Raw genomic sequence first — 23,824 nt, 5'->3', positions numbered from 1 at the left:
GGAACCTAACCTGCCATAAAAGTGGGGCCCAAGTGTATATTAAATGTCATTTTCGATTGTTGGTTATCGTATTTATAGAGTGACGTGAGAGTATTTGTGAAATTCTTGAAAGAACAGGTACTCAAGAATTATAAAATATCAAATTATAAATTATTATTGTATTACTATTATTGTATTACTATTATGGTTGTTTCAGGCACGAGTAAGTAACATGAAGGACAATCTACCTATTTACTTGATGCACACTATGTGGCGTATGAGAACTGAAGAAGATTACTACCCCAAACTGGACATCCTTGAGCTTTATAAACTGGTCACAATGAAGTCGTATGGTATAGAACAGTTAAATCCCATGCTACTAACACTAACAGGTGGGGAAGCCATCACTAATCAGGAAAAAGTAAGTCATAACCGAAGAAATAATTTTTTCTAATACGCACAGTTTTTTCAAAATTATATTAACCTCAATTTCTTTAGCGATCAAGTTAATGAGTTCATCAAAATTCACAGCTTTATTTCAAAACATAAATGCATTAACTTCTGACCCTTAAACTGTGGGATACCCTGAAAAAAAAATCCTGTCTGGAAAAAAAAAAAAAAAAAAAAAAAAAAAAAAAAAAAAAAAAAAAAAAAAAAAAAAAAAAGATTTTATGATGTGTTGAAAATGGAGAAAAAATGATTAGTTACTGGCAACAGTGGCATAAATGTGCCAGTGATAGTTACATTTTACAATTTATTAATGCCATGATTTTTTTTTTTTTTTGTAATTGCTTTTAATGTTTAACACTTTATACAATAGTTTGTGTGTTTAAAGATGCTTTAACACATCAAACATTGGGAAATACTTAAACTGATATTACTCCATTTGGAATGTACGTGTATGGTACATATATGGTATAACTGTTTTTGTTCTTTACTACACCTACCATCTGACTTACGACCTGCTCGACATGCGTCCACTCAACTTACGAAGATATTTTTTATGCCAAATTTCTGGGAAATAAACACCTGTTGGTGTTGTACACGTTATTTCTCCTAAACCTCAGAGTATAAAATACAGTACTAACAGCATAAAAAGTAAAGTAAAAAATGAAATACCAAAATAAAACAATAAAATAAAATCATTACAAAAGTGTGATGTTGATATTCAGTAGTAAGGTTCAACTTACGTCCGTTTTGACTTATGACCAGTTGGTTGGAACCAAGCTCGGTCATAAGTTGGATGGTTCCTGTATTTTGGCATTTTACAGCCACAAAAGACCATCATTTAACACGGTAGTTACGTTCCTGAAAATGCTGTGTGAGGTAAAATCATGTTAGATGAACTGAAGAACTTATGGGAAAAATAGGGTTACTTTCCTAGTAGCCCCCAAAAAGCCAAACATCTTTCTTTTAGACCAACAGATCTTACAAAAATAAAAGTGTATATGTAATTGTAGTTCACTATTGTCCAGAGGGCTGAGGAAGGGTTGTTGAGGTGGTTCGGAAATGTAGAGAGAATGGAGTGAAACAGAATGACTTCAAGAGTGTATCAGTCTGTAGTGGAAGGAAGGCGGGGTAGGGGTCGGCCTAGGAAAGGTTGGAGGGAGGGAGTAAAGGAGGTTTTGTGTGCGAGGGGCTTGGACTTCAAGCGGGCATGCATGAGCATGTTTCATAGGAGTGAATGGAGACAAATGGTTTTTAATACTTGACATGCTGTTGGAGTGTGAGCAAAGTAACATTTATAAAGGGATTCAGGGAAACAGTCAGGCCGGACTTGAGTCCTGGAGATGGGAAGTACAGTGCCTGCACTCTGAAGGAGGGGTGTTAATGTTGCAGTTTAAAAACTGTAGTGTAAAGCACCCTTCTGGCAAGACAGTGATGGAGTGACTGATGGCGAAAGTTTTTCTTTTTCGGGCCACCCTGCCTTGGTGGGAATCGGCCAGTGTGTTAATTAAAAAAAATAATAATAACAATAATAATAATAATACATGTATAATAATAATGTACTATATAATAATAAAATTATAATAGACGGCTTCGAAAGGCCATCACTAGATGGCAGTGATTACCACAACAATGAGCGAGCAGTTATGGCCACCTCCACTTGTCATAATATATTTTATTCATTCTAGAGTATATATCAGGTTTCTATGTTATTTATATTGTTTATGTCACATTAGATGAATTGTGAAAGATAAATAAGACGGAGAGTTGATATTAGTGAAATATTCAAGAAGTATTTTGTCCCGTCTCCAGACAAACTCTCGTCCGCTGTCGATACCACTATGTAGCCACATACATAATGACAGTTTGTTCATTCTAGAGTATGTATCAGGTTTCTTTGTTATTTATATTGCTTATTATGTCATTAGATGAATTGTGATAGATAAATAAGCCATATAGATGATATTAGCGAAATATTGAAGTATCTTGTCGTGCCTCCTGAGAACCTGAACAGATTAGTGTAATTGCATTTCAGTTAATTTAAATGAGGAAAATTGACTTTGCAAATGAACAAATCCAGATGCGAGCATGGTCACGAAAAGGATTAAACTCGTCCCAGATTATTATTATTATTATAATCAAAGAAAGTGCTAAACTGACAAGGGTCATACAGCGCTGCGGGGCAGAAAATAATGCTGAGGCCATAAACAGCTAGGTGGAGAGGGGACCAGAGGTGAGGGGAGTATAGGGTTGAAAGGGATGCTAAGGGCTATGCGTCAAAGTTCGTACAGCAAAGCAGTTGCTAACAAAGTCAAGAAGTGATTGTAAGTCAAAGGCAGGGCTTTGCAAGAAGGGAAGATAAGGTAAGAGTGGCAAGGCAACAGCGTCGTTAGAGGTAAATCCTGTGAGCTCACTGGTAAACTGGGCAATTGACAAGTGAAGAACCAAAATTGGGACCTGACATACCTCACAGAGAGGAATAGGGTGCTGTTCCACGAGGTACCCATGGGTAAGGCGGGTATGGCCAATGTGGAGCCAGGAGAGAGCAGTCTCTCGACTAGTCCCAGAGCTGAGGGGTATGAGCTATGAAGAGAGACTAGAGGAACTAAACCTGATGACACTGGCAGAGAAGCTTTGTTCTGTGCATAGTACACTGAAGCCTTCAGTTAATGCCAGAGAAGCTTTCTGCTTTTTAATACACAGAAGCCTTCTGTTATCTACTTATGGTACAGAGAAACCCTGTCTATTTTCTCGCAAGTTTTTACTATTCTTCAGTTGATTATGTATCCACTTATTCTATCAACAAGATGTGGGGTCTTCCTTCTTTATAACACATGAATATTAACTATATAATTAATATCAATAAAAAAAAATCTCAATATTGAATCTAGGGCCACAGATCCTTTAAACCAATGTGGGGAAAAAGGCAACTCCATTCATGGGTGAAGCAAGCCAATAAAAGCCTTTACTACTACTACTACTACTACTAGTTTCATGCTTTCATGTCTCAGTTGAAAATGCATCACTTTTTAGAGTTCACAGTTCTGATGATCATACTGTCACTCTTGAATATAAACTTTAGTATTTTTTTTCTTATCATGGTTGTTGTCTTTATAGACTAATGTGCTAGAGCTTGTAAATTTCTCAAAAGAACAGGCACTCAAGAATAACAAAATCACAAGTCATTATTTTTCATTACTTGGTGTTAAATCTCCAATTTGTACTAGAACCAAAATGCTTTTTTCAGAAAAAACTGGATGACGGAGAAGATGTGCTTTACAGTGACTCTGAGGAGGAATATGAACATCGCATGGCCAAGGTAAACAAAGACAAGACACTGACAACTACTATATTATTAATGACATACAGAACTGACAAGTTGAAGAAAAAGACATGCAACATTTTGGCTATAAAGATACCCAGGAGTTGCACATCTTATTCTTCCACAGACAAAGATAAGTTCCAGAGCAAGTTTTTATTGGGACAACTTTATGCTCTGTGTAGAACTTTATCATTTTGTGACTTGATAAAATTCTATACATCTTAACAAGTAGTATGGCTCACAAATTTTTTATTACTATACAGTGAACCCTCATTTTTCGTAAGGCTCGAAAGTCAGAATTTTCAGAAATCGTGACTTTTTTTTGTTAAAACTGACTCGTGAATCGTCATTTGATTCACAAATAGTCTTTTATCTCGGACGTGTACTCACGGACCCGAGCCGCCTCACACTCCATTCCCAGCCAGTGTGGCATTGTTTACCAGTGAGTGACCATCCCCTCATATGTTCATTTTTAGTAATTTTATACATACAGAGGTACAAAAAATACAGGTAAGAGCAGCATGCCAAAGCCACTTATATGCATAGCATTATGGGCTGGCTTAAAATTAACTTAAGATTAACTATGCAATGATGAAATCAGTGACAAAACATTATTGTAAACAGATAACTATAAAGCACAAATGAGTATTACAAAGACAGGTCATATGGTTGCATGCATTGCTGTACATTCAGTCGAATGGAGTATTCTGTTAGGTAGTGTATTTAAAAAAATAACAAAGTTAGATTGGGTCCTAGGTTTAACATTTGTGTGATATAATTGTGAGTAACATATAGGATATACAATTTATAAGGTTCAGTTATTCAGTATTTATTTGGTTTTGAGTGAGTAAGTGATCTTTGAGAAGAGACTTGAATTTATAAACAGGTAGTGTTTCTTTTATATTTACAGGTAATGAATTCCAGATTTTAGGGCCTTTTATGTGCATTGAGTTTTTACATAGTGCGAGATGGACACGAGGAACATCAAAGAGTGATCTGTGCCTTGTGTTATGGTCATGTGTTCTGTTGAGGTTGGCAAGGAGATGTTTGAGGGGAGGGTTAATATCAGAGTTAAGTGTTCTATGTATGTAATAGGTGCAATAATAAGTATGGATGTTTTGTATGGTGAGTAGGGTGAGTGTTTTGAATATTGGTGGAGTGTGCTGCCTGTAGTGAGAATTTGTTATCATTCTAACTGCAGCCTTTTGTTGGGTAATTAGTGGTCTGAGATGGTTAATTGTTGTTGAGCCCCATGCACAAATTCCATAGGTGAGATAGGGGTAAATAAGAGAGTGATAAAGGGCCAGGAGGGCTGACTGTGGAACATAGTACCGTATCTTCGATAGTATGCCTACAGTCTTGGAAATTTTCTTAGAAATTTGTTGTATGTGTGTATGAAATTTGAGTCTATTATCAAGGTGGAATATTTCATAATATTTCATTCATTTTAGTGCTTGCAACTGCTAAATAAGCTACAATGGCTCCAAAGAAAGCTCCTAGTGCCATGCCATTGGCAAAGAAGGCGAGAAATACGATTGAATTCAAGAAAAACATCATTGAACAATATGAAAGTGGCGTACATGTGGCAGAACTGGCCAGGATGTATAAGAAACCCCACACAACCATAGCTTTCATCGTGGCCAAGAAAAAGGAAGTCAAGGAAGCTGTTGTTACAAAGGGGGTAAATATGCTGACAAAAATGAGATCGCCAGTACTCGAAGATGTTGAAAAGTTATTGTAAGTGTGGATCAACGAGAAACAATCAGCAGGAGATAGTCTTATGCAGTCGCTTATTTGTGAAAAGGCTAGGCAGTTGCATGACGATCTAGTAAAGAAATTGTCTACAACGAGTACTGATATTTGTGAATTTAAGGCCAGCAAAGGCTGGTTTGAGAGATTAAAGAACTGTAGTGGCATACACAATATAAGGCATGGTGAGGCTGCCAGTTCTGACAAAAATGCAGCTACAAAATTCCTAAGTAAATTCAAGGAGTACATACAGACTGAACAATTAAAACCCCAACAACAAGTGTTCAATTGCGACGAAACAGGCCTCTTTTGGAAGAAAATGCCAAAGAGGACCTACATTACTCAGGAGGAAAAGGCACTGCCATGACACAAGCCTATGAAAGACAGGTTGACGCTAATGTTTTGCAGTAATGCTAGTGGGGATTGCAAAGCGAAGGCATTACTAGTGTACCATTCTGAAAATCCCAGTGTGTTCAAGGAAAACAATGCCATGAAGAGTAAACTGTGTGTGTATTGGAAAGCTAATAATAAGGCATGGGTCACGAGGGAAATTTTCATTGATTGGTTCCACGAAGTGTTTGGCCCCATTGTGAAGAATTACCTCCTGGAAAATAAATTGGATCTCAAGTGCCTCCTGCTAATGGACAATGCACCTGCTCATCCTCCTAACTTGGAAGACCTAATTCTGGAGGAGTCTGGGTTCATCACAGTGAAGTTCTTGCCTCCTAATACCACTCCTCTCCTCCAGCCCATAGACCAGCAGATCATTTCAAACTTTAAAAAACTCTACACCAAAACAATGTTTCAAAGGTGCTTTAATGTGACCTCAGACACTCCCTTGACCCTAAGTGTGTTTTGGAAAGATCACTTCAGTATCCTCCATTACATAAGCCTTATGGGGAGGGACTAGCAGAACTTTGAACTCTGCTTGGAGAAACTTGTGGCCAGATTGTGTCCACAAGAGGGGCTGGATCTGTGTTCCAGGTCCCTAAATAATAATAATAATTATCATTATTATAACACTTACGTACTACTAATAATGATAATACATTATAATTATGTATAATATAATACTATATAATAAAATAATACTATATAAAAATAAAAGAATATAATATATATAATGACATAATAGAACAATAATAATTATAATAATAATACTATGTACGTACTGCACATAACTTAGTTTGACAACACCACCACAATGGTCACCAGTGCACATGTGCTTATGGAGCTACCTTTGTGGTGCAAGGAATTCTCGTAATTTTCTTATGTTTCATGCAGTTAATTCACCAGATTTCTGTCTTCTAACCATGGGTCCTAAGGAAGCAAGTGCAAAGGACAGTGCCGAGAAGATAAAGAGAATGATTTTCATGGAATTAAAGCAAGAAATGATTAAATAACAAAAAAAGGCACAATACCGTGACTGGAACAATACACAAATAACCCGCACATAGAAGAGAGGAGCTTACGACGACGTTTCAGCCTGACTTGGACCATTTACAAAGTGCAACCTTTTCTTGAAGCTCTTAATAATCTTGCCCCTTCCATTAAGTTTAAAGCTGAATGGGAATCTAATTTCTTGCTTCTTTTCCTTGATGTACTTGTCCACCACTAAGATACAGGTTTTTCCTTTCCCGTTTACCACAAACCTATACACAGTGGCATGTACATTCACTACTTTTCCTATCATGCTTCCCCTGTCAAGAGAAGTGTTCTTATCTTCCTCTTTCTCTGTGCCCTCCGCATCTGTGATCCTCAGTTCCTTCCAGCAGAAATTTCCACTCTTAATAATTCGTTTTCCTGTCTTGGCTACCCTTCCCATTTCATAGACTGCCCTCTTACGTGCTAAATGTAATTTCTTCTCTCTCAAACTCTCTACTCCTGGGAACCCTTCTGTCCTCTGCCTTCCTTACATTTCCGGTCTTTCTAATCTCAACAACTCTCTCCGTTCCTTAGACATCAAGCTTACTTTCTGCCAGACTAACACTCTTCACACTAATCTTGTTCCTACCTCTCCTCCCTCTACTGATGCTCCTGGTGTCTACTCTATTTCTTGCTCCTCCTGTCCTCTTCAATACAGTGGACCCCCGCTTAACGATCACCTCCCAGTGTGACCAATTATGTAAGTGTATTTATGCAAGTGCATTTGTAAATGTATGTTTGGGGGTCTGAAATGGACTAATCTACTTCACAATATTCCTTATGGGAACAAATTCGGTCAGTACTGGCACCTGAACATACTTCTGGAATGAAAACATATCGTTAACCGGGGGTCCACTGTACTTTGGAGAAGCTGGCCGATCTCTTTCTGACAGACTTAGGGAGCACAAAAATAGTGTTAGGCTTCCGACACTAACAATGCTCTTTTCTGTCATGTCAGAGATCACAGCCATCCTATTGACTGGTCTTCTGCTAAAGCTGTCTGCCCTACTTCCAACTTTAACAGTCGCCGTCTGGTCGAATCCTCCCTCATACACAACTTTCCTTGTATGAATCTTAGTCCTGGCTTTGTCTCTGTAGATGCCTTCCTCTCCCACTACATTGTAAAATGCTCCTAACTTCAGAACACCGGTGACTTAACATGATTCCTCCTATTTCTCCTTCTCCCTCTTCTCCTTTCCTCTTTCCTTTTTCTCTTCTCGGTTGTCTTTCTTTCCTCTGCCTTGTTTCTGTTCCTTAATTATTTATTATTTAACCCCCCTCTTTGTTCTTGCTCTCCCTCTGTGGGCACCTAGCTCCCTTGCAGTGCTCCCCTCTCTTAGTATTTGACTGGCTCCTCCTCCTTACTTCCCCACTACTACTTCCTTCCACCTGCGCTACTACTTCTACTACTACTACTACTACTTCCACTACCACTTCCCGCCTATATATACCTGTCCTGCTCTACTTCTCGTTAGTGTGACCTTGTAAATGGTCCAAGTCAGACAAACATCGTTATTTGTGTAAGAAATGATTAATAAGCATAGACTAGGTACAAGGGTTGAGGACTTGGCGAGTTGAGTACAAGTGTAGCCCCTCTACTATATGTACCTATGGGTTTAGCGCTTCCCCATGATTATAATAATAATAATAATCTACTATATGTACAATACTAAAGCAGGAGTCTATAAAGGCTATAGTGCCAGCAAAGGGCATTACAGTAATTTCTAAGCAGTGGACCTCTGTCAATTAAAAGATGGTAAAGCTGCTGTTGACATGGTTGATGGAGAAACAGCTCACAGGAGATACATAGTGTAGTGAAATAAACATAAAAATTGTACATAGCAGTTCTTAAGAAAAGTGTGTATTCCTAACAGCATATGCCGCTCTGCATTTCTTCTCCGAAGTATGTAAATGTCGTATGCACACCAAATCTAATTCATTTAGCTTCACAAACTCTGTTTTCTCTCATAACACCTCTGACGTTTTCATAGCGAGAATGCGCGACCACTCCCGACCACAATCCTCCTCCCTCCGCCGTCCATGTAATGACACTTTATCCATTCTAGAGTGTAAATCAGGTTTCTATATTATTTATGTTATTTATTATGTCATATTAGATGAATTGTGACAGATAAATAAGCAGTAGAGTTGATATTAGGGTTATTTTGTCATGCCTCCTGAGAGCAGGAATTCAGCTGGAATGAATTAATTGCATTTCAGTTACGTAATTTAAATGAAGAAAACTGACCCAGCATATGAACAAATCAGGATATGAACAAGTCCATGGAATGGATTAAATTCATAACCCGAGGGTCCACTGTACTCTTACTGTGTGATAAGGAAAATTAATTCATAATCATTCAGCAAAGCACATTATCAAACACAACTTGCCTCCACTCACTGGTATCTACTGTCTTCACACAAGTCTGTTTAATGTTCAAGCACCTAGCACTCAAAACCTCCTTTATCTTCTCCCTCCAACTTCTCCTGGGATAACCCCTCCCCTTCTTCCCTCCACCCCTGATTTATGCACCCCTACTCACTGTATTATGCTGCTTCCACTCTAAATGTCTAGTGCACCTTAATAACCCCTTCTCAGCCCTTTCAGTTATACATTTGATTGTCCAGCACCTTATCTCCAAGTATTGACTTCTCCGCATAATATTCACACCAAATATTGTCCTCAAACGTGACATCTCTACTGCCTCCAGCCTCCTCCTCACTCAAGTGTTTGAAACCCATGCCTCACATTCATACAAGTGTGTCAGTACCACTATATTTTGGTACATTCCCAATTTTTGCCTCCATAGATAAAGTTCTTTCTGTCCACAGATATCTCAATGCACCAACCCTCCTTTTCCCCTCAGTTCTATGATTGACCTCATTGTTCATAGACCCACTGCTGAAAATTCCAGTCCCTCCTATCTGATATCCAGTCACTGGCTGTTTACTTTTATAACCTTGCTCTTTCCTATGGTCACTTTCAATTTTCTTCTTTTACACACACTCCCAAATTATTTCATTAACCTCTGCAACTTTTCTTCAGAATTTTTCAAAAGTTCTGTGCCATCATCAAAATGCATCTGCAACTCCCATTCTGTATTAAATTCACTGTCTTTTAATCCCATACTTCTTTTATAACTCCATCTATAAATATGTTAAAACACCTATGATGACATCACTCATTCCTGTCTAAGGACTACTTTTACTGAAAAATAACCTTTTTTCCTTCACAAGTGGGCCTCGCTAACCATATAAAAACTATTGCTTCAGGTAACCTACCTCCTATTCCATATATGTATTTGGAACATCACTCACTCTGCTTCCCTATTCACCCAATGATATGTTTTCTTCTAAATATATAAATGTGACAAACTATTCAAAAACTATCTCAACCTACTTTTAGCACTTCTGTCTTGATCACATCTATCCCAACTGCTTTATTCCCTTTTCATTCTACCTACAGTCTCTCACATCTCCCCCACACTCACATCTAGCTCCTCCTCATTCTCTGCACAAAATAAGAAATCACTGCTTCCTTTCAACAATATTTAGCAATTCCTCAACAATATTCCCTCCAGCTTCCATGTACCACCACCTTCCAACCTAACATCTCAATCTCTCTCTTTCCCCTAACAATCACCTCTATTTCTAAAGTATGTTTTCCATTCTATCAAATGAGACCAGGAAAACGAGAATACAAACAAATACTATACGAAAATACACCACAAAGTCGGCGTTTTAATCCCCCAAAAACGGTCGGAGTTTTTTTTTCTTATTATGCACTGCGTGCTGCAGGATTTTTTTATATAGTGCACACTGACCACACAGACCCATTCTTTCACATATGGGACTACCAGCTTTCTCCTGCTTGATTTGAAGCCGCTAGAATTTTTGAGTATACATACGTCAAACATGGTGACTCGTCAGACGTATATATACAACCGAAACAGTCAAAGGGTAAAGGATCCTTAGCTTTATTGACAAGCTATCTAGATGTTAAGGATTCCTAACTTTATTGACAAGCTAAGAGCTGTTACCTATATCAGCTCATTTGAAAGCATTTTTATTGTTATGAGACATACAAGTAGGGAACAGGATGAAGTTGGAACCATCTGTGGGCCAGCATTTTCATCTGATCAACTGACTATCTCATTGACATCATAATGCTGTACGAATGTGTTCCATACTTGAGTCATCCTGGAGATAAATGATCTCAGATGAAGCGATGTTCTGGAGAAGGGTACAGCCACAGTGAAGTTGTCGCTTTCTGCCCATCTTGTGGTATAGAAGCTTGCTTCACGCTGTCCTCAAAGTGGATCCAAGTGTGATACTTTGGCAATATTGGCCTTGTACATAACAGTAAGGCCACCCACATCCCTCATGTGTTGAAGGCTCTGCTGAAATGACAGATCTATCCAGGATTGGTCCAGGCGAGAGATGAGACATCTTGCTCTGTTCTTTACTCTGTCAAGAAGTCGCAGATGAGAGGGGGGGGGGGTAGGCAAACCAAGAAAGTGGAGCATACTCAAGGTGTGAGCGTACTTGTTCCTCATATAGAATTTTGCAACCCCTACTGTCAAGTAGATGCGAGATATGGCAAAGTGATGTAAGCTCCCTGGTTGCCTTGTTTGCAAGATTTATAATGTGGTTCTTCATGGTCAGTTTGGAGTCAAATTTCACCCCATGTATATCAATTTCTTCCCCAGGTGCCAACACCCTCCCATTCATCCTTACTACTGCACCGGCATTACCATCATGGTGCCTTTGTGTTTTCTCAGGTGCAAATGTTACTTGCCACCTATTACCTCAAGATGATATAGCTCTTAGCTGGTGATTGATGTAGCTTAGAGCAGCTGGCATTTCTTCTCTTGGATAAGTGAATATCAGTGTCATCTGCATATGCATGGGATTCTGGGATGAGATGAATGTCATTGAAGTAGACATTCCATAATAATGGTCCCAGCACACTTCCTTGTGGAACACTTTCCCCAATAGGATGTCTTGCTGATTCTGTTCCATTGAGAACCACCCTTAGAGATCTACCATGAAGGTAGTCACTGAGGAGACAGTAGAGCCTGCAATTCCCAGAGCTTGCAGTTTTGCTAAGAGGCCCTGGTGCCACACCCTGTCGAAAGCACCAGCAATGACCAGTGCTACCACACAGCTGACTTTGGATTCATCCAGTGACTGGTGCCACTTAGTGGAGAGGTTTAACAACAGATCAGCAGCAGAGTAACCTTTCCTGAAGCCATATTGACGATCACAAAGTAGTGAGTGGTAGTCAAAAAAAAACTCGCTCACTCACACTCACACACACACACATTCTCTCACACTCACTCACACTCACTCTCACACTCACTCTCACACTCACTCTCACACTCACTCTCACACTCACTCTCACACTCACTCTCACACTCACACTCACTCTCACTCTCACTCTCACTCACTCTCACTCACTCACTCACTCACTCTCACTCACTCACTCTCACTCACTCACTCTCACTCACTCACTCTCACTCACTCTCACTCACTCTCACTCACTCTCACTCACTCTCACTCTCACTCACTCTCACTCACTCTCACTCACTCTCACTCACTCTCACTCACTCTCACTCACTCTCACTCACTCTCACTCACTCTCACTCACTCTCACTCACTCTCACTCACTCTCACTCACTCTCACTCACTCTCACTCACTCTCACTCACTCTCACTCACTCTCACTCACTCTCACTCACTCTCACTCACTCTCACTCTCACTCACTCTCACTCACTCTCACTCACTCTCACTCACTCTCACTCTCACTCACTCTCACTCACTCTCACTCTCACTCACTCTCACTCACTCTCACTCACTCTCACTCACTCTCACTCTCACTCACTCTCACTCACTCTCACTCACTCTCACTCACTCTCACTCACTCTCACTCACTCTCACTCACTCTCACTCACTCTCACTCACTCTCACTCACTCTCACTCACTCTCACTCACTCACTCACTCACTCACTCTCACTCACTCTCACTCACTCTCACTCACTCTCACTCACTCTCACTCACTCTCACTCACTCTCACTCACTCTCACTCACTCTCACTCACTCTCACTCACTCTCACTCACTCTCACTCACTCTCACTCACTCTCACTCACTCTCACTCACTCTCACTCACTCTCACTCACTCTCACTCACTCTCACTCACTCTCACTCACTCACTCACTCACTCTCACTCACTCTCACTCACTCTCACTCACTCTCACTCACTCTCACTCACTCTCACTCACTCTCACTCACTCTCACTCACTCTCACTCACTCTCACTCACTCTCACTCACTCTCTTTTTAACTACATCCATTTGTTCCTAGGCTTTCTCAACTTATTAATTTCCCTCCAAAACTTATTCTCAAAAAATTTCCTGATATAGCCTAACCCATTCATTGGGTCGCCTTTTTGCAATCCCTCACTATTCTTTTAACTTCTCATTTACTGTCCATATACTCCACCTTCCATGTATCACATCTACCTTGTAAAAACCTCCCTTACCACTCTCTTTACCTCCTTCCACCAATCACTTCCTACCTTCCTACCCACACCCATTCTCCTATACCCACATTTTCTGGTATGCAGTATATATAAGATAACCTGGAGTTTACCTGGAGAGAGTTCCGGGGGTCAACACCCCCATGGCCTGGTCTGTGACCAGGCTTCATGGTGGATCAGAGCCTGATCAACCAGGCTGTTACTTCTGGCTGTACGCAATCCAACGTACGAACCACAGCCCGGCTGGTCAGGTACTTTAGGTGCTTGTCCAGTGTCTGCCTGAAGGCACCCAGGGGTCTATTGGTAATCCCCCTCATGTATGCTGGGAGACAGTTGAATAGTCATTCGGATTTTTAACCCTGCAGGGTTAGCCACTCAGTATAACCCAAGAAAGGTAGTGCATCACTGAGGACTGTCTTATTTCCATTGGGGTCCTCAATCTTGTCCCCCAGAATGTGACCCATACCAGTCGACTAACACCCAGGTACCTACTTTCTGCCAGGTGAACAGGACAACAGGCGAGGAAATGCGTCAGTGTTTCTACCCCGCTGGGAATCGAACCCGGGCTGTCCGTGTGTGAAGCGAGAGCTTTGCCAGCCAGGCCATGGGTTCATATAAAGTCAATGGATCCAGTTGTAATACACATATTTAATGTAGTGAAATGCAGTAATAAAAATCACTCGATATCTTTCATTATTATAAATTCTTTACCTTTTTTTTATTATATTCATGGGAAGCACTAAACTTATAAGGGCCACACAACATCTGAAGAATGGGTGGTAATCAAGATCAATCTGAGGAAGGAGAGAATAATTCCAATTCCTAGAACCAAAAGCCTTCACCAGTACTCAGGACCCCCCCTCCCTCCTCTTATTCATCAACTTATCAGTACTGTATACCATTAACATAATGACACTTGTCTAACACTGAAACACCTCACCACCTCCTCTTCAGGAAGACATTTTCAGAATAAGAATAAGAAATTTATTTTGACATGATACATAGTTGTACAAAGGAATATAATAGCCGAGTGTACATGCCAAAAGCTCCCTTTGTATGCAGAGCATTTCGGGCAACCTTTACATTAACTTAAGATTAGTAAGGCAATAACAGATAATTTTTATGGTCATTTGATGAGTTACAGTGGGAACAGGAGAATCAAGTTGTTACAGGTAATGCAAATAGGCTATACAGTGGACCCCCGGTATTCGATATTAAACCATTCCTGAGAGCTCATCGAATACTGATATCGAAAACCGAATCAATTTTCCTCATAAGAAATAATGAAAATCAAATTAATCCGTGCAAGACACCCAAAAGTATGAAAAAAAAACTTTACTACACTAAATATTAAGTTTAATGCAATAGAATAATTACAATAACAATAAAATAATTGACACTTACCTTTAATGAAGATCTGGTGATGATTGATGGGATGGAAGGAGGGGAGAGGTGTTAGTGTTTAGAAGGGGAATCCCCTTCCATTAGGACTTGAGGTAGCAAGTCCTTTTCCAGGATTACTTCCCTTCTTTTAATGCCACTAGGACCAGCTTGAGAGTCACTGGACCTCTGTCGCAAAACAAATCTGTCCATAGAGCTCTGTACCTCCCGTTCCTTTACGATTTGTCTAAAATGGGCCACAACATTGTCATTGTAATAGCTGTGTTAGGGTGATTTTCATCCATAAAGGTTTGCACTTCAACCCACTGTGCACACATTTCCTTAATTTTTGAAGTAGGCACAATGTATTCCACAACTGGTATAGACTTCTCAGGGTTAGCCCCAAACCCTTCAAAATCTTTCTTAATTTCCATACTAATTCTCACCCTTTTTACCACAGGGTTGGCACTAGAAGCTTTCTTGGGGCCCATGGTGACTTATTTTGCAGAAACAAGCACCAAACAGTGATAATATGGATAATATGGAATGTACCGAATGTATCCTTAGATGCGCGCACACTGGCTGGCTTGTAAACACTGGCACACAAGGGGCAGTTCAGGCCACATGTGGACAGGTCTCATACGAATTGTATCAAATACCGCATTTTCAATCAAATACCGAGGAAATTTTTTTGCGATACAATGCATCGAATACCGGTTTTATCGAATACCGGGGGTCCACTGTAATAAGTTTAGTAGAGAAGTTCAGCAGGGAATAATTACAGTTTTAAGATTAGTTTATAAAAAGTACATTATCACAAACTAATATTATGAATTGATTACATGACTGTATTATACTGGTATAACTACCTGAAACTTTAAACACATAATGTGAAAAATTATTAACGTTTTCCAGGAGAAACTACATGCACTGCGAAAGGAGCGTAAGAGAGCAGCAACAAAGGGTTCTGAAGGCCCTAAGAGAAGACATTCTACCATCAGACTCGATAAAAAGGTTAAAAGTGTGAAGGATCTGCGTGCAGGGCCTCTCCTCTCCATGTTTGCCAAACACTTCTTGGCTATGGCACGAGCTTCAAACAAATATCGTGTATATCCTCAAGGATACATGTACCTTCTTTTGTCTGGAAACATGGCAACACTGCTGGAAGAAACTGGTAGCTATGATAAGGCTAACAAGTACAGGAAGGAAATTGAAGAAATCAATATTGCTGCTCGAGGTGGTATACAAGACATGTTGACTTCCTCTTCAAACAAGAACAGCACATATGATCTTCTTTCATGTACTCCCAGTATCCGAGGCTCAAACTGGGAGCTCCAGACTTCCAACTGGGAAGCCCAGAAAGAACAACCACTGCCCAAACCACCCTCTGATACACCACCAGTCTATGGTTTGAACAGTGTAAGGCCACTAACAAAATTAAAAAATACTCAATTTAATATTACATTTGGAGATAAAACATCAGAGGTTCTTAAAACCCTCACAAGTGAATCTAACTCCATTAAGCCTGATGGATCAAAAGATTCCCCAACTGTGCAGAAAACTATATTTGCAGACAAATCAGAGGTTCTCAAAACACTGACAAGTGAATCTGATTCCATTAAGACTAACGAATCAAAAGATTCCCCAACTGTGCAGCAAAATGGTACCATCTTTATATTCTCAGGCGGTGAAGAAGAGTCCACAGACTTTTAGTTTCATTGTCCACCAATCACACAAAACCTTGTGACACCAACTGTAACAAACATTTCTAGAAAGACTAAGGTCTATCATCAACCAGTCATGTCGCATCTTATGATAAATATGCTAAGAAAAGATCAGCTCTACAATAGGCCTAATGTGTATGCTAGACACATCTTATTCAAACCTAATACAGGTGTCCATGCTAGGTAGGTGCTACTCACACCTAACTCTAGATATTATTTGGTAATAGCTGTATACAAAAAATAGGTTTCGGATGTAATATGAACCCAAAGAGAGACGAGATAAAAGCACAATCTCAATAGGAAGCTGTCTGAATAAGATATGGTATACAATAGCAACAAATCTAAAATAAGGCACATGCACAACATTAGCATATTTTAATGAGGAAACATTTAACCACAAATAGCTTCCTCAGCCCTAAAGCTATTTATGGCAAAATCTTTGCTTATTAAACTTTCCTAACACTGTGCTTGTCTTATTTCACAATAAGCTTTCCACAAAACAGATGTACTGACTTTCAGAGATGACAATTATTACAAGTATTTTCAGGTTAGTGTTCCTGAACATTTGAAGCTGAAAACTACAGCCAAGCAGCAAATTAAATTTAGAAATTCCGTAAAAAAAAAAAAGGAAAAAGCCTTCTTTTATTCTAAAGCCACACTATAAATATATTTTGAATGAATGCATGTACAATTTCTTTCTGTGTATGTCAACTTTGTAGCGTAAGTGCAAATGAATCTGTGTCATAATGTTAATAGATTTATATACAGAACACATATAATGTACATATATTTAAGTTATTCCACTTCACACTACTGGTGCTCCAAATAAAATTTACATTAAAATTAAAAAATATTTTCATTATGAGTGGAACCCCTATTACGACATGAAGTCATTGTGCACGTTCTGAGAAGCAGATCCCTTGTAGTGTGTGCAATGAGAACAGCAAAGTTTATACACTTACAGGGATATACTTTATATCTCAGTATACATACACAGTTTATTTTAATCCCCATATTAAGACTTAAGTATCCATGATTGCTGGTGCATGTCCTTATGATGTTTGTCTGGTAACTTTGACATGTTCCGTCCAGTTGCTGATGGGACAAAACATGATTCCGACCGGAGGGAACATACTACCAAAGCGTCTCGGTACTTTCAAATGTTCCGTCCAGTCAGCGTCTAGTAAGTCTGACAATTGCAGCAGAAATCCTGATTAAAAAGTGTGAAAATCTATGTATTCTAGTTTAAAATTGAGGTTTGTCAGAAAAGCGTTCAAAACGCTCTATATCATCGAAATACGCAATATGTTTTCAACATAATAAACCAAGTTAAACCTCAAGTACATAAACCTTCCTGTGTTGAAGGTTCAACTGCATCACAATCAAGAAAGATTGTTATTATAGTTATGGGAAGGAATAAACCATTATGGGTCATTTAATGCCACAAGTGATGAAGACTTACTATCTATGCTGAGCAGACTGTATGCACTTCAGGCAAGATGGCTATTGAATGAATAATGGTGAATACAGTTCCTTCTTTATGTCACTCCCACAGGAAAATGATTTGGGAATTGTTGCTTAGTTATGGAATAGATAGTGAGTTAACCCTTTCAGGGTCCACAGGCCCTCTCAGAGACTTGTTCTCAGGGTCCCCTAAATTTCAAAAAAAAAAAACTTATGAAAAGATAGAGAATCTTTTCCCAATCATAATGACACCAAAAGTATGAAATTCCATGGAAAACTTATGGAATTATGCTCTCGCAAAGTTAGCGGTCTCGACAATGTTTACGCATCGGCGATTTTGCCCATTTTGAGCCCTATTTTCGGCCAATTCCAATGTACGAGTCGACAAAAATCATAACTATTTTGCTAGAACTTCATTTTTCCTATTGAATGAGTACAAGAAACCACCCATTTACCGATTTCAACTATCCAATAAAATGGTCAGAATTTAGCAATTTTGCCAATTTCACACAAATTTCAAAAGATGCCAATTTCCGAATAGAGTCCAGAATAAACAAAACATTCCTGGCACTTAAATATATCGGCACACTTGTGAAAGAATATTAGACACCAGCTGACATGTATTGGACATTTGGCACGATTTGTTTACTTTTGAACTTTGGTAAAAATCGAACATTTCTGCTATTTTGAGCCCAATTTCAAGGTACTTTTCATTGTAAAACCAGTCAAAATCATCTCAATTTCTGTAATATGTTTTTCATTCTATAAAATGAGACCAGGAAAACTAGAATACAACAATAAATACCATACAAAAATACAGTGCAAAGTCGCTGTTTTAATCCAAAAACACGGTCAAAGTTTTTTTTTTCCTCATTACGTACTGTGTGCTGCAGGATTTTTTTTATACTGTGCACACTGACCACATAGACCCATTATTTCATATGTAGGCCTACCAGCTTTCTCTCACTAGATTTAAGGGCGCCAGAATTTAGGCGTACTAGCACGTCAAAAACCCTGGAGCGTAAAACATACTAGTACGGCCGAAACCCTGAAAGGGTTAAAGCATTTAAACTGCTGGGAGTTCCCCAACCTATCTAGAAGGAACCTGTGCTCTTCTCTGGAACAAAGAAAAGATGCCTGAAAACACATACAAGGAAGATACATGAGGGTCTGGTCTCAAATCCACACACCACCATAAACATGTACTGGCACGAGATATAGCAAGAAGTGTAACACAGTCCCAGCGAAATGCAGGAGCATCATGGGCACAATAAGAGAAGACCACAACATCCATGAGCCAAGACTATTCCACCTGCTACCTGCAGATATCGAAAATATTGCCAGAACAATTGTAGAGGCTATCATAGGAGACTATCAAAACCTCTGCCAAGTGTCAGATCAATCAAACTGATGAAATTGTGGGTGAGTGGGCTGTCAATGGCAACACCTTGCTTGAACTACAAACAAGCAGAAAAGCCAGAATCCAGGTCAGGTTGAAAGGAAAAAAATATCTAAAAAACCAGTCAGAGTTATATAATAAACATTGTGCAACCTGTTTTACCTGCACAAATTACACAGCCTGATTTGCCTGCATAACTTGCACAGCCTGTTTTACCTGCACAACCTGTTTCACCTGCACAGCTTGTTTCACCTGCACAGCTTGCACAGCTTGTTTCACTTGCACAGTTTGCACAGTGTTTCACCTGCACAGCTTGTTTCACTTGCACAGCCTGTTTCACTTGCACAGCCTGTTTCACTTGCACAGCCTGTTTCACTTGCACAGCCTGTTTCACTTGCACAGCCTGCTTCACCTGCACAGCCTGTTTCACCTGCACAGCTTGCACAACCTGTTTTACTTGCACAGCTTGCACAACCTGTTTCATTTACACAGCTTGCACAACCTGTTTCACTTGAACAGCTTGCAAAGCCTGTATCACCTGCACAGTCTGTTTCACTTGCACAGCCTGTTTCACCTGCACAGCTTGTTTCACTTGCACAGCCTGTTTCACTTGCACAGCATGCACAGCCTCTTTCACCTGCACAGCCTGTTTCATTTGCACAGCTTGCACAAACTTTCACCTGCACAGCTTGCACAGCCTGTTTAACCTGCACAGCTTGCACAGCCTGTTTCACCTGCACAGCTTGCACAGCCTGCTTCACCTGCACAGCTGTTTCACCTGCACAGCTTACAAAGCCTGTTTCACTTGCACAGCTTGCACAGCCTGTTTCACATGCACAGCTTGTTTCACTTACACAGCCTGTTTCATTTGCACAGTGTGTTTCACTTGCACAGCCTGTTTCACCTGCACAGCTTGCACAACCTGTTTTACTTGCACAGCTTGCACAACCTGTTTCACTTGAACAGCTTGCACAGCCTGTTTCACCTGCACTGTGTTTCAATTGCACAGCCTGTTTCACCTGCACAGCCTGTTTCACCTGCACAGCTTGCACAGCCTGTTTCACCTGCACAGCTTGCACACATTGTTTCACCTGCACAGCTTACACAGTCTGTTTAACCTGCACAGCTTGCACAGTGTTTCACCTGCATAGCCTGTTTCACCTGCACAGCTTGCACACATTGTTTCACCTGCACAGCTTGCACAGTCTGTTTAACCAACACAGCTTGTTTCACCTGCACAGCTTGCACAGTGTTTCACCTGCACAGCTTGCACAGCCTGTTTCACCTGCACAGCTTGCACAGCCTGTTTCACCTGCACAGCTTGCACAGCCTGTTTCACATGCACAGCTTGCACAGTGTTTCAGCTGCACAGCTTCCACAGCCTGTTTCACCTGCAGAGCCCGTTTCATTTACACAGTTTGCACAGCCTGTTTCACCTGCACAGATTGCACAGCCTGTTTCACCTGCACAGCTTGTTTCACGTGAACTTGTACAGCCTGTTTCACATGCACAGCTTGTTTCACTTACACAGCCTGTTTCACTTGCACAGCTTGCACAGCCTGTTTCACCTGTACAGCTTGTTTCACCTGCACAATCTGTTTCACCTGCACAGCTGTTTCATTTGCACAGCCTGTTTCACCAGCACAGCTTGCACAGCCTGTTTCACCTGCAGAGCTTGCACAGCCTGTTTCACTTGCACAGCTTGCACAGTTTGTTTCACCTGCATATCCTGTTTCACTTGCACAGCTTTCACAGCCTGTTTCACCTGCACAGCTTTCACAGCCTGTTTCACCTGCACAGCTTGCACAGTGTTTCACCTGCACAGCTTGCACAGGCTGATTCACCTGCACAGCTTGCACAATGTTTCAACTGCACAGCTTGCACAGCCTCTTTCACCTGCACAGCCTGTTTCATCCTGTTTCACTTGCACAGCTTTCACAGCCTGTTTCACCTGCACAGCTTTCACAGCCTGTTTCACCTGCACAGCTTGCACAGTGTTTCACCTGCACAGCTTGCACAGGCTGATTCACCTGCACAGCTTGCACAATGTTTCAACTGCACAGCTTGCACAGCCTCTTTCACCTGCACAGCCTGTTTCACTTGCACAGTTTGCACAGTCTGTTTCACCTGCATAGTCTTTCACTTGCACAGCCTGTTTCACCTGCACAGCCTGTTTCACTTGCACAGCCTGTTTCACCTGCACAGCTTGCACAGTATTTCACCTGCACAGCTTGCACAGTTTCACCTGCACAGCCTGTTTCACCTGCACAGCTTGCACAGGCTGATTCACCTGCATAGCCTGTTTCACTTGCACAGCCTGTTTCACCTGCACAGCTTGTTTCACTTGCACAGCCTGTTTCACTTGCACAGCCTGTTTCACTTTCACAGCATGCACAGCCTGTTTCACCTACACAGCCTGTTTAATTTGTACAGCTTGCACAGCCTGTTTCACATGCACAGCTTGCACAGCCTGTTCCACCTGCACAGCTTGCACAGTGTTTCACTTGCACAGCTTGCACAGTGTTTCACCTGCACAGCATGCACAGGTTGTTTCACCTGCACAGCTTGTTTCACTTGCACAGCCTGTTTCACTTGCACAGCCTGTTTCACCTGCACAGTCTGTTTCACTTGCATTGCCTGTTTCACCTGCACAGCCTGTTTCACCTGCACAGCTTGCACAGTTTCACTTGCACAGCTTACACAGTGTTTCACTTGCACAGCTTGCACAGGTTTCACCTGCACAGCTTGCACAGTCTGTTTCACCTGCACAGGCTGTTTCACCTGCACAGCTTGCACAGTGTTTCATCTGCACAGCTTGCACAGTGTTTCACTTGCACAGTGTTTCACTTGCACAGTCTGTTTCACCTGCACAGCTTGCACAGTGTTTCACTTGCACAGTCTGTTTCACCTGCACAGCTTGCACAGTGTTTCACCTGCACAGCTTGCACAGTGTTTCACCTGCACAGCCTGTTTCACCTGCACAGCTTGCACAGCCTGTTTCACTTGCACAGTCTGTTTCACCTGCACAGCTTGCACAGTGTTTTACCTGCACAGCCTGTTTCACCTGCACAGCTTGCACAGTCTGTTTCCCCTGCACAGCCTGTTTCACCTGCACAGCTTGCACAGTCTGTTTCACCTGCACAGCCTGTTTCACCTGCACAGCTTGCACAGTCTGTTTCACCTGCACAGCTTGCACAGCCTGTTTCACTTGCACAGCTTACACAGCCTGTTTCACTTGTACAGCTTGCACAGCCTGTTTCACTTGCACAGCTTGCACAGCCTGTTTCACTTGCACAGCTTACACAGCCTGTTTCACTTGTACAGCTTGCACAGCCTGTTTCACTTGCACAGCAAACATAAAAGGTCCTATTGTATTTAAACTCTTACGAGTTTAAATGCAACAGGACCTTTAACTTACTCAGCACTTTAAATATAAATTATGAAACTTATCATAAATTTGCTATCATTACCAATTTGCTGTTAATAAGTCCCAGACAGACTGCCATGTTGTACCCTGGCAATAACTCGAGCCTCAAGCCAAGGAGCAACCCAAGCAAATAAACACAATGACAAATATGAGAGGGTAGATTTCTAGTACAGTGGACTCTCGAATTTAGTCCTGCCTTTTCTGTATGCAAAAACTATTTTTATCTATAAAATGTATTTTTTGTTAATATTTTTGGGTGTCTGGAATGGTTTAATTAGATTTACATTATTTCCTATGGAAAATATTAACAAAAAATACATTTTATAGATAATAAAAATAGTTTTGCATACAGAAAAGGCAGGACTAAATTCGAGGGTCCACTGTACTTGTATATTCCTTTCAAGATATTTACAGCATGTGCAGTGTTGGCATTATCAGCAGAACAGAAATAATGATGAGTGAGAGAGAGCAAATAGCCACTCACTATTGCAGGTTTTACACCACAAGATACACCAGTGTGTATGAGTGTATGTAAGCCAGCCAGCCAAAAGGGAAAGCATAACCTCTACTCAGCAGGGAGTAAGCTCTCACACTAATGGTTGGTTTGAACTGAACAGTCTGCCAGAGCAGCAGGACCCCTAAATAAACTGCTCCAGCCTAACTGCCAGTTAGTCTGGTCCAGAGGGCATGACAATGGACATGTGATGAATGCTGAATAAATTTTAACATAGTGCATGCTACAACTTAGTTACTGTAAACAGAACAAACTTCACCTTTAACCCTTGAAGGATACCAATCCCCGATCTGAAACCTGTCCACAGGATCCAAGAATTTTCAAAAAACTGTTTTGCTATTTTTTCTTATAAAATGGTAGAGAATCTTTTTCTGAAGGTAATAAAACAAAAAGTATGAAATTTTGTGGAAAATTTACGAAATTACACTATCGTGAATTTTCCTGTGTCAGTGATAT

The 23,824-nt window shown here is 40.6% G+C and overlaps 2 protein-coding genes across 5 annotated transcripts in view; one reads left to right on the top strand and one right to left on the bottom strand.

The window, feature by feature from the left end:
• r (carbamoyl-phosphate synthetase 2, aspartate transcarbamylase, and dihydroorotase rudimentary) overlaps positions 1-23,824 on the bottom strand; it is a 1,183,622-nt gene that overhangs the window by 312,449 nt on the left and 847,349 nt on the right. Inside the window, exons 28-34 of the mRNA XM_070094236.1 lie at positions 22,474-22,626; positions 21,957-22,208; positions 21,673-21,825; positions 20,969-21,271; positions 20,686-20,757; positions 19,988-20,518; positions 19,644-19,902 (exon numbers count right to left, since the gene is read on the bottom strand). Coding sequence (XP_069950337.1) covers positions 19,644-19,902; positions 19,988-20,518; positions 20,686-20,757; positions 20,969-21,271; positions 21,673-21,825; positions 21,957-22,208; positions 22,474-22,626 — 1,723 coding nt within the window. The remainder of the gene's footprint in view (positions 1-19,643; positions 19,903-19,987; positions 20,519-20,685; positions 20,758-20,968; positions 21,272-21,672; positions 21,826-21,956; positions 22,209-22,473; positions 22,627-23,824) is intronic.
• LOC128694914 (uncharacterized) overlaps positions 1-23,824 on the top strand; it is a 132,494-nt gene that overhangs the window by 105,971 nt on the left and 2,699 nt on the right. For 2 of the 4 annotated variants that reach the window (XM_070094263.1, XM_070094262.1), the window contains 3 exons: positions 197-400; positions 3,674-3,745; positions 15,756-17,415. In XM_070094263.1, coding sequence (XP_069950364.1) covers positions 197-400; positions 3,674-3,745; positions 15,756-16,553 — 1,074 coding nt within the window. In that variant the 3' untranslated portion in view covers positions 16,554-17,415. Of the gene's footprint in view, positions 1-196; positions 401-3,673; positions 3,746-15,755; positions 17,416-23,824 lie in introns of those variants that run through there. The other 2 variants (XM_070094265.1, XM_070094264.1) reach the window with 2 other exon arrangements.

The sequence above is a fragment of the Cherax quadricarinatus genome, chromosome 45 (genome assembly GCF_038502225.1).
Source record: "Cherax quadricarinatus isolate ZL_2023a chromosome 45, ASM3850222v1, whole genome shotgun sequence".
Classification (NCBI taxonomy): Eukaryota; Metazoa; Arthropoda; class Malacostraca; order Decapoda; family Parastacidae; genus Cherax; species Cherax quadricarinatus.
This window is presented reverse-complemented; position numbering and strand designations above follow the sequence as displayed.